Source organism: Balaenoptera ricei, chromosome 7 (genome assembly GCF_028023285.1).
Source record: "Balaenoptera ricei isolate mBalRic1 chromosome 7, mBalRic1.hap2, whole genome shotgun sequence".
Lineage (NCBI taxonomy): Eukaryota > Metazoa > Chordata > Mammalia > Artiodactyla > Balaenopteridae > Balaenoptera > Balaenoptera ricei.
Window position 1 is genome coordinate 100,603,816 of NC_082645.1, and position 17,492 is coordinate 100,621,307.

General features: G+C 42.3%; 1 protein-coding gene across 3 annotated transcripts in view; it reads right to left on the bottom strand.

The window, feature by feature from the left end:
- Positions 1-1,775: 1,775 nt before the first annotated feature.
- The window catches only part of PECR (peroxisomal trans-2-enoyl-CoA reductase), a 44,222-nt gene continuing 28,505 nt past the window's right edge, over positions 1,776-17,492 (bottom strand). For 2 of the 3 annotated variants that reach the window (XM_059927398.1, XM_059927400.1), the window contains exon 3: positions 1,776-3,262. In XM_059927398.1, the coding sequence (XP_059783381.1) occupies positions 3,026-3,262 (237 nt within the window). In that variant the 3' untranslated portion in view covers positions 1,776-3,025. Of the gene's footprint in view, positions 3,263-9,950; positions 10,006-17,492 lie in introns of all 3 variants that reach the window. The other variant, XM_059927399.1, reaches the window with a different exon arrangement.

The following is a 17,492-nucleotide window of genomic DNA, read 5'->3' on the forward strand; positions in this document are numbered from 1 at the left end:
ACAGAGCCCAGTTCTAGGGTACAATGGTGAACCAGAATGTAGGTTCCATTCATGAAGACGGGGACTTTGTTCTTTGCAATATTCCAGCATCTAAAATAGTACAGACCTGTCACAGAGACTTAATAAATAGAAAGATACACTGTATCACAACTTTTAGAACAGTGCAGGCACATGGTAGACACTTAATAAATGTGTTGAATAAATGTGTGTATGAAAACAGAAAAAGAGCTAGTGAACGCAGAGTTTGCATTATGCCAATTTCTGAAGAGTCTGTTAATGAGCTGCCCAAATCCAGTAGAGAGTTAAAAACCATTGTCTTCCTTAGAGAAAAAGGACATCTTCTGAAACAAGCCAGCACCCCAAGCCAAGGCCAGCATTATCACTCTCCCCAAGGGGCCCCAGATGGACAGCCCACATGCCTCTTAGGGGACTCCAGAAAGGTCCAGAGAGAGGACTGGATGTCACCAATGTAAAAGCCCACCAAGAGTCCCCGTCGGTCTCTTATTTCTGCCTCTGTAGTATGCCTCAGCCCTCCTTTTGGTAACAGCTCTGTTTTCCTTTGAGGAACCGCCCCCCTCCAATTCCACGAGTTGGGCAGAAAATGAAGGCACTCCTCCCATCCCTCAGCCCCTGACCCCCAACAAGGGATGGGCAGGTGACCAAGATGCACCAGTCCAGATACTCTTCCTGAAATTTGCAACTTAAGGGCAAGGACCCAACGATGGAAAATGGCTTGAGTTGAGATATGAATTATTTTGGGGACAGCATCTTGAAGAGGAGGTCCAACAGCAATGGGCGTTTTTATACCTGGAGCTTTCCTGTTCCTGTATTTTCCAAAATCTAGTTTTTCGAGCTATTTAGTTTTCCCGTCATTCTGTGGGTTACTCCATAACTTGTTGATCAATACATTTTTTTTTCTTTTTTTTTTTTCTTTTTTTGCTTGAGTAAACGAGAATCAGATTCTGTTGCTTTCAGAACTAAACCCATACAGTCCCACTGCGGGGGTTTACAAGACAAGAAAAGGGTACTTGTGACGAGAGGGGGTGGGGAGGAGGGAGAGAGAGGGAGGGGGGGAGAGAGAGAGAGAGGGAGAGAGAGAGGGAGAGAGAGAGAGGGAGAGAGAGAGAGGGAAAGAGGGAGAGGGAGGGAGGGAGAGAGAGGGAGGGAGAGAGAGAGAGGGAGGGAGAGAGAGAGAGAGGGAGAGAGTGAGAGGGAGAGAGAGAGGGAGAGGGAAAGAGAGAGAGAGAGGGAGAGAGAATTATGAAAGAAGAGTTCTCTCTCAAGCCAAGCACAACAATCCAGTTTGATTTAATCAGGTGAGATTTTTATTTCTATTTCTCTGCTTGGCTTCTCTCTGAAGAGAAACAGATATTATCTGCCATCTGAGAATCCTTCAGTTTTATCACTCTGTGGTTTCCCATAATGCAAAATACTTTCTAAATTTTCAAACTATTTTTATTTGGTATAGCTTGCTGGTCAATTTCACTTCCTTCCCTCCTCCCAAATGTATACTCTGAGAAAACCTTAATGATCAGTCCTTGTTCCTTCTTTAGTTTTAAGCAACAAACATCTTGGCTGTCCTCAAAATTTTCTAAATAACTTCATACTCAGGAATGTCTAACCTTTTAAAAGGATGCCCTTGGAGAGAATAAAAACACATAAAGTAAGCTAGAACAGGTATAAAGCATATGGAGAGGTTCTTCAAGAAAACTGGATTCTTTTTTTTTTTAAGATTTATTTATTATTTACTTATTTATTTTATTTATTTTTGTCTGCATCAGGTCTTAGTTGCGGCACGTGGGATCTTCGTTGAGGCATGCAGGATCTTTCAGGATCTTTCGCTGCGGCGCGTGGGCTTCTCTCTAGTTGTGGCACGCAGACTTCGGAACACATGGCTCCGTAGTTGTGGCGTGCAGGCTCCAGGGTGCGTGGGCTCTGTAGTTTGCAGCATGTGGGCTCTCTAGTTGAGGCGCGCAAGCTCAGTAGTTGTGGCTTGCAGGCTTAGTTACCCATCGCAGCATGTGGGATCCCAGTTCCCTGACCAGGGATGGAACCCACATCCCCTACATGGTAAGGCAGATTCTTTACCACTGGACCACCAGGGAAGTCCCTGAAAACTGGATTCTTATCGTCCCAACATGAAGGGAATCTAACCCTACTGTGTGTCAACTCTGTATAATACTTTTTTGTCTAGATCTTTGTGACCTCTGTGATAATCCTCCGGGTATTGATCAGCAACTTATTGTGAGTGATAAAAACATCACTCAGACTAGTTTAAGTATAAAAGGAAATTTACTGGCTCAAGTATCTGGAAAATTCAGGAAGTGATGCTAGCTTTAAACATAAATGGACCCAGGCACTCAATAAGGGTTGGTCTCTGCTAGAGATGGAATGTTTGTGTCTCTCCCAGATTCATATGTTGAAACCTAATCCCCAATGTGATGGAATTTGAAGGTGAGGCCTTTGGGAAATGATTAGGTCATGAGGATGGAGCCCTCATGAATATGATTAGTGCCCTTATAAAAGAGGCCCCAGAGAGCTCCCTCACCCCTTCTTCCATGTGAGGACACAGTGAGAAGATAGCTGTGTATGAACCAGGAAGCAGGCCCTCACCAGACATTGAATCTACTGGTGCCTTGATCTTGGCCTTCCCAGCCTCTAGAACTGTGAGAAATAAATTTCTGTTGTTTAAAAGCCACCCAGTCTATAGAATGTCTGTTACAGTAGCCCAAACAGACTAAGACACTCTCTTTTCTTCTCTGGGTCTGAGTTGGTGACACTCACAGGCCCCTGGTAGCCCTGGATTTCACCATCTTTCCTGCTGATAATCTCAGCAGAAAGAGAATAGCTCCTTCCCAGTTGATCAGCAGGCCTGGGCCCAACTTTAATTGGCCTGAATTTTCAAAGGGAAAAATACACCTCCTGAGTCTCATGTACACTCCTGCAGTGCTCAAGTGAAGAGGAATGGGGGAGACAGAAAAAGTAAGCCAATTGTACTAAGAGTGGGAGAGTTTCCTAAGGAAAATCAGATGGAGCAACCAAAAAAGGGAATGGATGCTGGCAAGGAAAAACATATGCCAACTACACTCAGCAGTGGCAGCTGCTGATGCACTGGTCCAAGCATGGTCGTGTGTGCCATATGGAATGGACAGAAAGGGCTGCACAAAGAAGAGCCAATCCATGGTTCCGTCAGGTCCAATGCACAGAAACTCAGAGCACAGGAGCTGTCTGCCAGAGGGACTTCAGTATCCCACTGCAGTCCCTGAAAATGCAGATGGGTAAGTGATGAGTTCAGCAATTCTACTCCCAAAACCAAAGAGAAAAACAGAAATTATTTTACTGGCTGTAGAGGAACTCTCACATGAGGCTGTGGCACAGGCAGAGTTTCTCAAAGGGTGATCTTCAACTCCTGCATTAGAATCCCTAGGGGTGCTTACTGAAACTCCAGACTCCTAGACCCTAGTTGAGATCATCTGAATTGTAAGCTCTGCGGTTGGGGCCCCAGAATCTGCCATTTGATCAGGCTGCCAAGCAGGGCTGGGACTAAGGTGCAGCTAATGAGGTGCTTGGGGTGCAGCAGTCAAGGGGGTGCTCACTCTGGGGTCAGACCCTGCACCTGTGCAACACAGAGAGTGAGCAGGTCCTTAAGAGTTCCACCCTAGCCCCTCACTTCCCTCTAGTCCTGGCCCTGCTCCCAAGGCTTGGGAATTCTGAAGCACACTGTTATAGACTGAATTATGTCTGCTCCAAAATTCCTTTGTTGAAGTCCTAACCTCTAGTACCTCAGAATGTGGCTGTACTTGAAGATAGGGCCTATAAAGAGGTAATTAAGGTTAAATGAGGGCATTTATCCAACATGATTGGTCTCCTTATAAGAATAGGAGATTAGGACACAGACACAGACTGAAGACCATATGAAGACAAAGGGAGAAGACAGCCATCTACGAGCCAACCTCAGAATAAAATCAACCCTGCTGACACCTTGATCTCGGACTTCTAGCTTCCAAAACTATGAGAAAATATATTTCTGTTGTTTAAGCCACCAGTGTGGTATTTGTTATGGCAGCCCCAGCAAACCAATACATATACCATGTTTGAGAACCAGTGGCAAGGCTGTTGAGAGCAGGGGCTCTGATATCACACTGCCCCCCTGTGGCTGCAGTCAGGATTAGGTGAGATAATCACATAAAGCACTTCGTACAGTTTCATGAAAAATGGGAAGCAAGCACCCTGTAAATGCTAGCTATGATCATTGTTGTTAATAAAACATATGTACTTTAGTCAGTTTCTAACCCATCACGTTACACAGCTAATTGTGACCACCCAAAATTATTCAACTTAGCAAATACTTATTGGGTGTCAACTTTATAAACACAGCACTGTGCTCAACCTCTGCTGGAATCAAAGATGAAAAATAAGCAGTAGTCAGCTTCAGAGCACTACCAAGAGTAAAAACTGGAAAATTATGAAACTGAAATGTCCATCTGTGCTGCAATGCACCCATCATTTTGATTCCTGCAACGTGCCCTTCCTTACTTCACTCCCGACTTTCCCATGTTTAACAATACTGCCATGCCTAACTAGGCTGCCATACCTAATGATACTGCCACGCCTAACTCCTATGGGAGTTAGCTATACTCCCATAACTAACTATACTGTCATACCTTTACTAACTATACCCCCATAGCTAACTATCCTGCCATGCCTAACTATACTCCATAGCTAATTATACTGCTCCCTCTGACAATATTCCCACATCTAACTATACGTTTATCTAACTCTACCGTCATAGCTAACTATCCCGCTACAACAACACTTTTCAGATGCCCAGAACAGCCTCAGTTCTCACATCTTCAGATGTGATCTGGAATCGGACCTTCTCCCAACCTCTGGAAAACCACCTCCCCCTACAATCCCAAGAATTCTACATTCTCCAAAGTCTCTCTACATTCTACCTAACTAAATTAAACATAAACCCAGACCCATTAATCATGCCACAGTTATTCCTAATTCAATTTAACTCACCTTCATAAACATTTATTAAGCATCTGCTCTACACAAGGTGACACAAAGTTTTAAAATAAGAGAAATGCATCAAAAACTATAATAATGGAGAAAACATTACCACCATTCATATTTGGTATGAAAGGCCCCTAAAGGTTTGTCCCAACTTACACCCAGATCCTACCAATATGAATGTTAATAGACAACAAGAATTATGCCAATGGGTTTTTAGTTTCCCACTCATTTATATTATTTCTTTCTCCGTAACACTCACAGGGATGCAGAAACAGACCAAAACCCTGGAAATTTTCCATGCAAGTTCTACAGATGTAAAAGGACCAGGTAAATCTTCCCCTATAAACCCTCCTGTAATTCTCCATGCTGCCATCTCACGGGCTTCCATTGTAAATGAACTGCAGTTTCTTCGGAGATGGGACTAAGGATCTGACATAGGTTAGAAAGCTTCCTTTCACTCAACACAGGGAAAGTTGCTGCAGCGACAAAGCCTGTGCAGACTGAGATCGTAAAGGGCCACTGCAATACTCAGATTGGAGGTTTAAACTGGCTCGAGGCTAAACTCTAAACCTGTCAGGGCGCTGCTAAATTGAGCAGTAAGCCCTCCCTTCTCTTGACTAGCATGGGCCAAACTGCACAATTACTCTCTAACTCTTTCATTTGATCTTATTAAGCATTGCTACTTGATTTATTAGCTTGAAAACCATGGAAAAGAGCAGAGGCTGTTACCTGTATTTCCTGACTTATCTAAAAGGAATAATTTAAATAAATGATTAAAATGGAAGCGTTTTTGGTTTTACACTTCATTATTTTATTTTGCTTTTTATCGACTTAAATAAATCTACCATGGAAAAGCTGGATGACATAAATTCGAAGGTGGGCGTGCAATTTCCCAGGGAAAGAACTTAGTTTAGTGAAAGGTGTTGATAGGCCATTTGGACTGTGTAAAGATTCCCTCTGATAAAGGGGGTAGAAGAGGGGGAAAAAAGAGAACTACATTGTTCTGCGTAATGATGGAGGCCAAGTATGAGTGTGAGGAGCAGGGAATGGGGACAAGCTGGAACAGAGAAGATGGAGCAGGAAGGAGAGAGGCCGGTACCAGAAGAGCACTGGCAGTGAGTTGTACCTGAAGGAAGGTGGTCCTCCGCCCCTCCATCATGCAATAGCACCACATGCCAGTGCTTAGACTGGGAAAGAGTCAAACCCTCAACAAAGCGATAGATGCTTAATGCTCTACTTGGCCAAAGCTCTGGCTCTTTTAAGTATATGCCAAGAGGGTCCTTTCATTTGACTGTAAAGTTTGCTACCTAAGTCTGTAAACTCCACTCTCCCTTCCCTTGCTAAACCCTGCATTAGCTCTGCCTGAGCTGTTTCCAATCTAGAAAGGCCTTTGTCACTTCGGGTAGGAATTTTACGTGGAGCCACCCTCCTTATCTCTTACTTCTTTCCTGTACACCCCGTAAGAAGATGACGTGTCCTGTTTCTTGTCCACAGGCTACTTTGATCATAAGGACTCCTCAGTCCAAGGGAGACCCACCCTTGCCCGGTTCATATTAAACATTGATGGTTTCCTGCCTCTAGAAAATGTATGATAAACATGAAGAACTGGTATAACAGTTTAACCCAAAATTTGAGTATATCCCCTTCATGATTCCTGGCGTCACTGATGTCCTTGACAAGATGAAAGAACCCTTGAACATGCACATCTTGGCCAGATGGGAGAATGATTTCCAGGGGAAAGTAAGACTTGAAAATAAAGGCAAAATCCTTCATTGCTCCCCACCCCCGATACCCAGAAGAGAGGTTGCTTTAAAGACCTTGAGAGGAAAAAATTTTTTTAACTTGGGAGAGAAGACCTCTGGTACAATAGCAAGTCTCCAGTAGGAAAAAAGCAAAGCTTCTCAGTTTAGAGGAGGTGCAGGCCTTCATTCCTCCATTGCAACACCTCATGTAACCATGCAAGAAATCTGGAATCATGCACTGGGTTTCCAGGGAAGCAGACTCTGAGATGGAGTGAGCTTACAGAAGGTTAGCAGGAATTATTTGTGGCTTACAGGAGGTCTAGTGGGGAGTACTCACAGCTTACAGGAGGTCTAGTGGGGAGTACTCACAGCTTACAGGAGGTCTAGTGGGGAGCACCCAGGTATAGGAGGTCTACAGGTGAGCACTTATGGCTTGCAGGAAGCCTACTAGGGAGCACTCGTGGCTTACAGGAGGCCTAGTGGGAAGCACTCATGGAATCAACACCTGTGGAAGGGAAGGGAAGAAAAGGGAGAAGGGCTGGGCTTCAGCCAGCCCTAGGGGAACTTCATGGCTGAGCTGTTTGGGTTGGTAAGACAGGGCTGAGCCTTTCTACTCCCATGATAATCAACCTCTGGATGAGGGCCACCTGGGAAGGGAACATGACCTTGGCTAGGGCAGCTCTCTTCAGCTGAGGTTGTCCAGCAGGGGGCTGACAGCTGAGGGCTGTCTGCTGGCAGCGCTTCTAGTAGCCAGCCCAGTAACTCCTTTCCTCCTGAGGGAGGCTCTGCGTGGCACGTCATAGCACCTGCTGCCCAGCAGCCCCTAGACCTAAATCCATCCCTGTGGTTGTTCCACGAGCTCAGAATTTCCTTCCTCTGGAAATGCCAGGAATTCTTTTATCAGATTACTTCAAAATAAGATAGGCTGATCTTTATTTTTTTCCTTCCTTTATTTTACTGTGGTAAAATATATTAAGTCCTCCAGGCATTATCACAAAATCCTTCTGCTGTTAGGAGGGAACATTCTAGAAATCAAGGCTCAGAGAATTCTGTCCAACAGTGGAGGCAATCCCACCTATATTAAATTGATTAAAAATACATGCTGCAATTTGGATGAACCTCAAAAACTTATGGTAGGTGAAAAAGGCCAGACACAAACGGTCACATGTTGTATGATTCCATTTACATGACATATCCCGAGTGGGTAAATCCATTGGGATAGAACTCCACCTGGTTGTTGCCAGGGCTGCAGGGAGGAGAAATGGGGAGCAACTGATTAATAAATATAGAGTTTCCCTTTGGGAATATTTTGGAACTGGATAGAGGTGGTGGTTGCAGAGCACTGTGATATACTAAACGCCACTGAATCGTTCATTTAAAAGTGGTTAATTTCATGTTACGTCAATTTCACCTCCGTTTTTTAAAATGAGTTTTTAAAAAAAATCCTCTTCTTTGGAGGCAGTCTGTTATATTAAAATTAACCCTCTACTGGAGATTCCCTGGCAGTCCAGTGGTTAGGACTCCGTGCTTTCACTGCCCAGGGCCCAGGTTCAATCCCTGGTTGGGGAACTAAGATCCCACAAGCCACACAGCAGCCCCCCCAAAAAAAAACAAAGAAAAAGAAAAAAAATTAACCCTCTACTGTAGGAGCCTCCCGCTTTTGAGTAACTGGATATTATCAAAACATTGTAACTCTGTCCTCAGAGTAAATTTAGATTACACAAGGCAAGTCAGGTAAAACTCTGTATTTAAAATCAAGCATCCTGGGGCTTCCCTGGTGGTGCAGTGGTTGAGAATCCGCCTGCCAATGCAGGGGACATGGGTTCGAGCCCTGGCCCGGGAAGATCCCACATGCCGCGGAGCAACTGGGCCCATGAGCCACAACTACTGAGCCTGCGCGTCTGGAGCCTGTGCTCGGCAACAAGAGAGGCCGCGATAGTGAGAGGCCCGTGCACCGCGATGAAGAGTGGCCCCTGCTTGCCACAGCTAGAGAAAGCCCTCGCACAGAAACGAAAACTCAACACAGCCATAAATAAATAAATAAATTTAAAATAAAAAAATAAATAAATAAAATAAAATCAAGCATCCTAGTCAAGTAGATACTGAATAGATAACAAAATTATGTATAACTATAAGCAACTCATTTAAACGGGGCAAGTAATTTCTGTTTACAACTAAAGGATATTTTCCTTCAAAAGGAGTTTGGAGTATTGTGATTAATACAGCCTGAAAAATTTTTTGAAATAAAAATAATGTTCAGATATTTCAGGATCTCCAAAATGATTTGGAAAGGCACACTCCAAACAAACAATTTTTTTAAATACTTGATGAAAAACATTCATCTTTTATTGGTAAGAACATGAAGAACTGCATCTGAATACTTTGCTTTAATGTGTCTGGTGTTTGGTGACAAGAAAGACAGAGTAACAGTGTAAATATATTCGTTTGAAGCTAAATGCTATGTGAATTAAGCTATATTTAAACAAATAACACCCTTTACCCCTACGACCACTCCACCACTATTACCGAGCATAGTCTGAAATTCCATAAGAGAAATTTAACTTTGAAGTTAAAGGAATAGTCCAAAACCCATGCAACAGTTAAGATACCAGGACCTTCAAGTGTCGAAGTAAAATATGCCTAACAGGGACTTCCCTGGTGGCGCAGTGGTTAAGAATCCGCCTGCCAATGCAGGGGACACGGGTTTGAGCCCTGGTCTGGGAAGATCCTACATGCCGTGGAGCAACTAAGCCTGCACTCTAGAGCCCGTGAGCCACAACTACTGAAGCCTGCGCGCCTAGAGCCCATGCTCCCAACAAGAGAAGCCACTGCAATGAGAAGCCCACGCACCGCAACGAAGAGTAGCCCCCGCTCACCACAACTAGAGAAGCCCATGCGCAGCAGCAAAGACCCAATGCAGACATAAATAAATAAATATATTAATTAATTAATTAACAAATAAAAATAAAAATAAATAAAATATGCCTAACAGCAAAAGTCCATGCTCTAGGCAAGTGAGAGTCAAATCAATTATCCTCTCCCCCATCCTCTCTGATAAAATAACTATTTATAAATTTAATTGTTTTTCTAAAGCATTCCAAATTTGAAGATTCTGTATAAAATACTTTCTGAATTTCAAAACATATTTAAAACCTATTACATAATGCAATTTAAAATTTTAATGTTTACCTGAATTTTCAAGAATGCAATTTTCTTTTTTTCTCTTCAGTACAGTTACTCCAGCCTAAAAATTTTAAATTTGAGACATGGCATTTTGAATTCCATACAAGAATTTGTATTTCTGCACTAAAACTAACAAGCTAAAGTTTCATGTAAATATGATATAAAACATGTGCTTTAAATTGAAATAAACTACATTTGAAGTGTGTTATGTTTGTAAACCAAAGATGTCTTTTAGAAATTGACTCCAAAAAACTTAGACAATCCAAAAATATATACAAATCAACAGCAAAGTTTCCACTTGATCTTTCCAGGCAGGATTTAAATGTGTCATATCTTGATGTTTTCCCAGTTATAGTGTATTAATTTAATTCTACTTGATCTTGATATAGTCTGGATATTTTCTCAAACATACTTGAATTTTGAAAATTTGAATTTGTATAGCATCATGGAAGGTGATATAAAGAAGGACTGAGGCTGCTAAGTTAGGGCAGCCAAGGCAAATGATTAAAACCAGGCAGGAAGTGTAATAAACAATTCTCACTGCCAGTAGGCTGGCGCTCCAGGTCTAGTAACTCAAACCTGTTTGCAGGTGTAGAAACTCAAACTTGTTATCCAGCTGTCCAGAGTTCTCAGAATTCAAGGATGCTGAATTATGTTCACAAACTCACCAGAAATTGAAGGATGTTGTCTAGACTTACATAAAACTCTCAAGCATGGGACTTCCCTGGTGGTATAGTGGTTGGGAATCTGCCTGCCAATGCAGGGGACATGGGTTCAATCCGTGGTCCAGGAAGATCCCACGTGCCATGGAGCAACTAAGCCCGTGCGCCACAACTACTGAAACCTGCGCACTCTAGGGCCTGCGAGCCACAACTACTGAGCCCGTGTGCTGCAACTACTGAAGCCTGCACGCCTAGAGCCATGCTCCGCAACAAGAGAAGCCACCGCAATGAGAAGCCCACACACCGCAACGAAGAGTAGCCCCTGCTTGCCGCAATTAGAGAAAGCCCGCGTGCAGCAACGAAGACCCAACGCAGCCAAAAATAAAATTAATTTAATTAATTAATTAATTAATTAATTAATAAAACTCCCAAGCTGGCTGAAAATTCCTATGGGCCAGAGCAGCCCATTAGCTCCCTTTAGCAAAGCTGCCCAGAAAAATCAAATTTTTGAATTTATTTTTGGACATGGTTTTGGAGGAAAGGGAGATGGTTTAATGAATTTAGCACTGAGAGTCTGATGCATCCTTCTGCAAAACAGGGATGTATATGCCAAGCAAAGTGAACATTTGTAGCCCTTGGATGGGGCATGTGCCTTATGGCTAGTGGTAGGTGGGCACTACTGTTGGTGGCCACATGGGTTTTTCCTACGCTACCACAGTGGATCACTCTCCCACTTTTGACAGTGATGTATGTTTTTCTGTTCACATTAATATTTTCAGTCAGATTAAAATTAACTTTCTGTGAAATGGCAGGACATTTGGAATTTACCCTAAAATACTTAAAAATCAAGTAGGGGAGAAAGACAGATTTGGAAAAATATAGATCATCGTTAAAGCTGGGGAGTGGATATTACTATATAATTCTCTTTACTTTAACATGTGTTCGAATAGTTCCATTAAAGTTTTTTCAAAATTATTTCTTGATGTCTTGGTTCTGGTCTTTCTCAGTATACTGCATTGGTCACAGGCTCTAAAACTAAACTCCTTTAGTTCAAATCCCACTTCTGCCATTTGCTAACTGAGATCTTAAACAAGTTACTTGATCTGTTTGTACCAGTTTCCTCATTGTAAAACGCTGGTACTGATGAAATCTACCTCATGTGGTTTTCGTAAGGTTAAAAATAAGATCATGCGTGGAAGGTGCTTGGCTGTGTCTGGCATATAGTACTAGCTCAATAAATGCTACCTATTATTATCTATCACATATTGATTCTATAGTTTAACTTTGTGGGCATTGTATTTCTACTCTCCAGTATGAGCTCATAAGCCAACTACAAGGCCCATTCCTACACACACACACACACACACACACACACTCACAGACACACTCACACACTTTGCTAGCTCATCAAAATCTGCTCTTCTGTATTCCACTGAAATCTCTGCAGTTTCATTCCTCCAAGTAAAATAGTAAGAACTAATTAAAAAGAATCAGATAAAGGCATCCACCCTCCCAGGTCCCCCCTAATCTCCATCCCAACAATATAGGAGAAGGTTGCTCCATCTCTTCTCCCTCCCCTCCACAGTCAATCCCACTAACACCAAATCCAGACTCAATGCCTTACAGGTGAATCTTCCTCCAGGAAGAAACAGACTATTCCTCTTGGTTCATCTGAAAACAAGAAGCTGAAGAAATCTAACAAAACAAGCTTTGATATACAGCTCTTACTTCAGAACATTAAAATTACAGGGTAAGGAATTCTGAATAACATCTACTCTGAATCACCCATAGAAATGACTTTTTTAAAATCTTTGCTATTTAAGTCCATGATAATTATTAGCATTTGAAAGAAGGTGACTCTGTTGAGTCACACTTAGAACTATAAACTCTAAATAAATTTGTGCTTCAGTCAGGACAGATGAAAGAAGAAACTGAATGATCCAAAATATGCAAGTGAAACCAGGAATATTGTTTTTACTTTGCTGATTTGTTTGAGTTGTTCCACATTTACTAACTGGATATCATTTTCCCATTCAATACATGAACTCAAGTACATCAATCCTACCAGAATAATTGGACTAGAGTCCATCTCTGGCAAGCCTCCATGTTTACTCAGCTGACTTGTGCTGGAGCTGACTAATTGGCAATATTGACTAAGCCAGTGTGGGAGGCTGGCCAGGAGCATATGGGTTATGTCCAGGGTCTGCAGGGTAGAATTCAGTTTAAGAAGCAATGGCTTCGTACCACTAAATACATATTCCATTTTGAATCTGGGCTTCCGTGCCCTCTGCCACACCTGTGAACTCCCATAAACCACCAGCTGTCCAGTGCAAATTCCCTCCTGTTTCTCCCAAATAACCTTTATTTATAACCAACTAACTCTTGTCCATGTTACCCTCTACCCAAATAATTAATGAGACCATTTTTATTTTACAGTTTTTTTATTTTGGGAATTTCTAAACTTATCCAAAGGTAGAGAGCACAGTAGGATTAGTCATATAACATATAATGTATCTGTCACCTTGCTTAAACAATTATTACCACACTTCCAATGTGGTTTCACCTGCTTCCCCCCCCCACCACCACCATTTTCTTCTAAACTGGAGTATTTTAAGGCAAATCCCAATACCAACATTTCTTCCCTAATGGGTAAAGGTATTTTAGAAAAATGTAACTGCCATGCCATTAGCACATCTAACAAAATGACCAGTAATTCTCTGACATTACCTACTAATACCCAATCCATACTCAAATTCCTCAATTGTCTCAAAGCTGTCACAAGAGCAAGTAAGTGGTAGAAGCTGGAATTTGAACCCAGGCAGTTGGGACTCCAGCAGACCCTAAAATCTATAACTCATGGAAAGAGAGCGTTCACCAAGAGCTCTGCAGGAATGGACAGTAAAGGACAAAATAAGCAGGGGGAGAGGATGCAAGGAAGCAATAAGCAGAAAGGTTGTTAGTAACCTCAGCAAAGTGGCCTCAATCAGAGGGGGTTTTCAAGGTGTTTCCTTTTAGAGAACTGACAGCCTCCAGGAGAGCAAGTTTGGAGGCTGCAGATGGAACCAGGTGGGAGGGCAGAGGAGGAGTCAGGAGACTCCCAGAAATGCAGTGCTGATGTTGACAGCATCGGGACTTGGCAGGTCCCCGCAATCTGACTCCCACTAGGGTGAAGTGCAGATGTGCCACTCACTCAATGGGGCACAGCTGGGCAAAAGCTGACACTAACCAGCAGATGGCTTTGTTCGCCATACAAATCAAAAATAGCACTATCCACAAGACAAGATTCAAAGGATCCCTTTAGAGAACCGGAGATTTAAGTATCCCTTTAGATAACTGTCTCAAAACAAAGGCTGGATAATCCCTAGCTTTTGATCTAATAGGCTTTTTTTGAATATGGTTTCAAACCTTCCTGCCAGTTGGTCTTATTTCAATCAACAGCTACTTGGTGAAGTGAAACCCTTGTAAACCAGGAGTGCAGAAGAAATCCTAAGAGAGGAAACTACAGCTCAAGTTGAAGCTATGCAGCCAGATCTTGGAAATCCAAGAAGGCGCTGCTCAGACAGGCTGGTGTTCCACAATTAACCACAGGGTGACACTTTTGAGCCAAGCGCCTGGTAGTGTTAAAAACAAATGTGGATGGAGGAAACAAGATGGCGGAGTAGAAGGACATGCTCTCACTCCCTCTTGTGAGAACACCAGAATCACAACTAGTTGCTGGACAATCATCGACAGGAAGACACTGGAACTCACCAAAAAAGATACCCCACATCCAAAGACAAAGGAGAAGCCACAATGAGACGGTAGGAGGGGCGCAATCACAGTAAAATCAAATCCCATAACTGCTGGGTGGGTGACTCACAGACTAGAGAACACTTATACCACAGAAGTCCACCCACTGGAGTGAAGGTTCTGAGCCCCACGTCAGGCTTCCAAACCTGGGGGTCCGGCAATGGGAGGAGGAATTCATAGAGAATCAGACTTTGAAGCCTAGTGGGATTTGATTGCAGGACTTCGACAGGACTGGGGGAAACAGAGACTCCACTCTTGGAGGGCACACACAAAGAAGTGTGCACATCGGGACCCAGGGGGAAGGAGCAGTGACCCCATAGGAGACTGAACCATACCTACCTGCTAGGGTTGGAGGGTCTCCTGCAGAGGCAGGGGGTGGCTGTGGCTCACCATGGGGACAAGGACACTGGCAGCAGACGTTCTGGGAAGTACTCCTTGGCGTGAGCCCTCCACCATTAGCCCCACCAAAGAGCCTGTAGGCGCCAGTGCTGGGTCGCCTCAGGCCAAACAACCAACAGGGAGGGAACCCAGCCCCACCCATCAGCAGTCAAGCAGATTAAAGTTTTACTGAGCTCTGCCCACCAGTGCAACAGTCAGCTCTACCCGCCACCAGTCCCTCCCATCAGGAAACTTACACAAGCCTCTTAGATAGCCTCATCCACCAGAGGGCAGACAGCAGAAGCAAGAAGAACTACAATCCTGCAGCCTGTGGAACAAAAACCACATTCACAGAAAGACAGACAAGATGAAAAGGCAGAGGGCTATGTACCAGATGATGGAACAAGATAAAACCCCAGAAAAACAACTAAATGAAGTGGAGATAGGCAAACTTCCAGAAAAAGAATTCAGAATAATGATAGTGAAGATGATCCAGGACCTCGGAAAAAGAATAGAGGCAAAGATCGAGAAGATGCAAGAAATGTTTAACAAAGACCTAGAAGAACTAAAGAACAAACAAACAGAGATGAACAATACAATACAATACAATAACTGAAAAGAAAACTACACTGGAAGGAATCAATAGCAGAATAACTGAGGCAGAAGAACGGATAAGTGACCTGGAAGACAGAATGGTGGAATTCACTGCTGCGGAACAGACTAAAGAAAAAAGAATGAAAAGAAATGAAGACAGCCTAAGAGACCTCTGGGACAACATTAAACACAACAACATTCGCATTATAGGGGTCGCAGAAGGAGAAGAGAGAGAGAAAGGACCAGAGAAAATACTTGAAGAGATTATAGTCGAAAACTTCCCCAACATGGGAAAGGAAATAGCCACCCAAGTCCAGGAAGCACAGCGAGTCCCATACAGGATAAACCCAAGGAGAAACACGCCAAGACACATAGTAATCAAACTGACAAAAATTAAAGACAAAGAAAAATTATTGAAAGCAGCAAGGGATAAACAACAAATAACATACAAGGGAACTCCCATAAGGTTAACAGCTGATTTCTCAGCAGAAACTCTACAAGTCAGAAGGGAGTGGCAGGATATACTTAAAGTGATGAAAGGGAAGAACCTACAACCAAGATTACTCTACCCGGCAAGGATCTCATTTAGATTCGATGGAGAAATCAAAAGCTTTACAGACAAGCAAAAGTTAAGAGAATTCAGCACCACCAAACCAGCTCTACAACAAATGCTAAAGGAACTTCTCTAAGTGGGAAACACAAGAGAAGAAAAGGACCTACAAAAACAAACCCAAAACAATTAAGAAAATGGTCACAGGAACATACATATCGATAATTACCTTAAACATGAATGGATTAAATGCTCCAACCAAAAGACACAGGCTTGCTGAATGGATACAAAGACAAGACCCATATATATGCTGTCTACAAGAGACCCACTTCAGACCTAGGGACACATACAGACTGAAAGTGAGGGGATGGAAAAAGATATTCCATGCAAATGGAAATCAAAAGAAAGCTGGAGTAGCAATACTCATATCAGATAAAATAGACTTTAAAATAAAGAATGTTACAAGAGGCAAGGAAGGACACTACATAATGATCAAGGGATCAATCCAAGAAGAAGATATAACAACTGTAAATATTTATGCACCCAACATAGGAGCACCTCAATACATAAGGCAACTGCTAACAGCTATAAAAGAGGAAATCGACGGTAACACGATAATAGTGTGGGACTTTAACACCTCACTTACACCAATGGACAGGTCATACAAAATGAAAATAAATAAGGAAACAGAAGCTTTAAATGACACAATAGACCAGATAGATTTAATTAATATTTATAAGACATGCCATCCAAAAACAGCAGATTACACTTTCTTCTCAAGTGCGCATGGAACATTCTCCAGGATAGATCACATCTTGGGTCACAAATCAAGCCTCAGTAAATTTAAGAAAATTGAAATCATATCAAGCATCTTTTCTGACCACAACACTATGAGATTAGAAATGAATTACGGGAAAAAAACATAAAAAACACAAACACATGGAGGCTAAACAATACGTTACTAAATAACCAAGAGATCACTGAAGAAATCAAAGAGGAAATCAAAAAATACCTAGAGACAAATGACAATGAAAACATGATGATCCAAAACCTATGGGATGCAGCAAAAGCAGTTCTAAGAGAGAAGTTTATAGCTATACAAGCCTATCTCAAGAAACAAGAAAAATCTCAAATAAACTATCTAACCTTACACCTAAAGGAACTAGAGAAAGAAGAACAAACAAAACCCAAAGTTAGCAGAAGGAAAGAAATCATAAAGATCAGAGCAGAAATAAATGAAATAGAAACAAAGAAAACAATAGCAAAGATCAATAAAAGTAAAAGCTGGTTCTTTGAGAAGATAAACCATTAGCCAGACTCATCAAGAAAAAGAGGGAGAGGACTCAAATCAATAAAATTAGAAATGAAAAAGGAGAAGTTACAACAGACACTGCAGAAATACAAAGCATCCTAAGAGACTACTACAAGCAGCTCTATGCCAATAAAATGGACAACCTGGAAGAAATGGACAAATTCTTAGAAAGGTATAACCTTCCAAGACTGAACCAGGCAGAAATAGAAAATATGAACAGACCAATCACAAGTAATGAAATTGAAACTGTGATTAAAAATCTT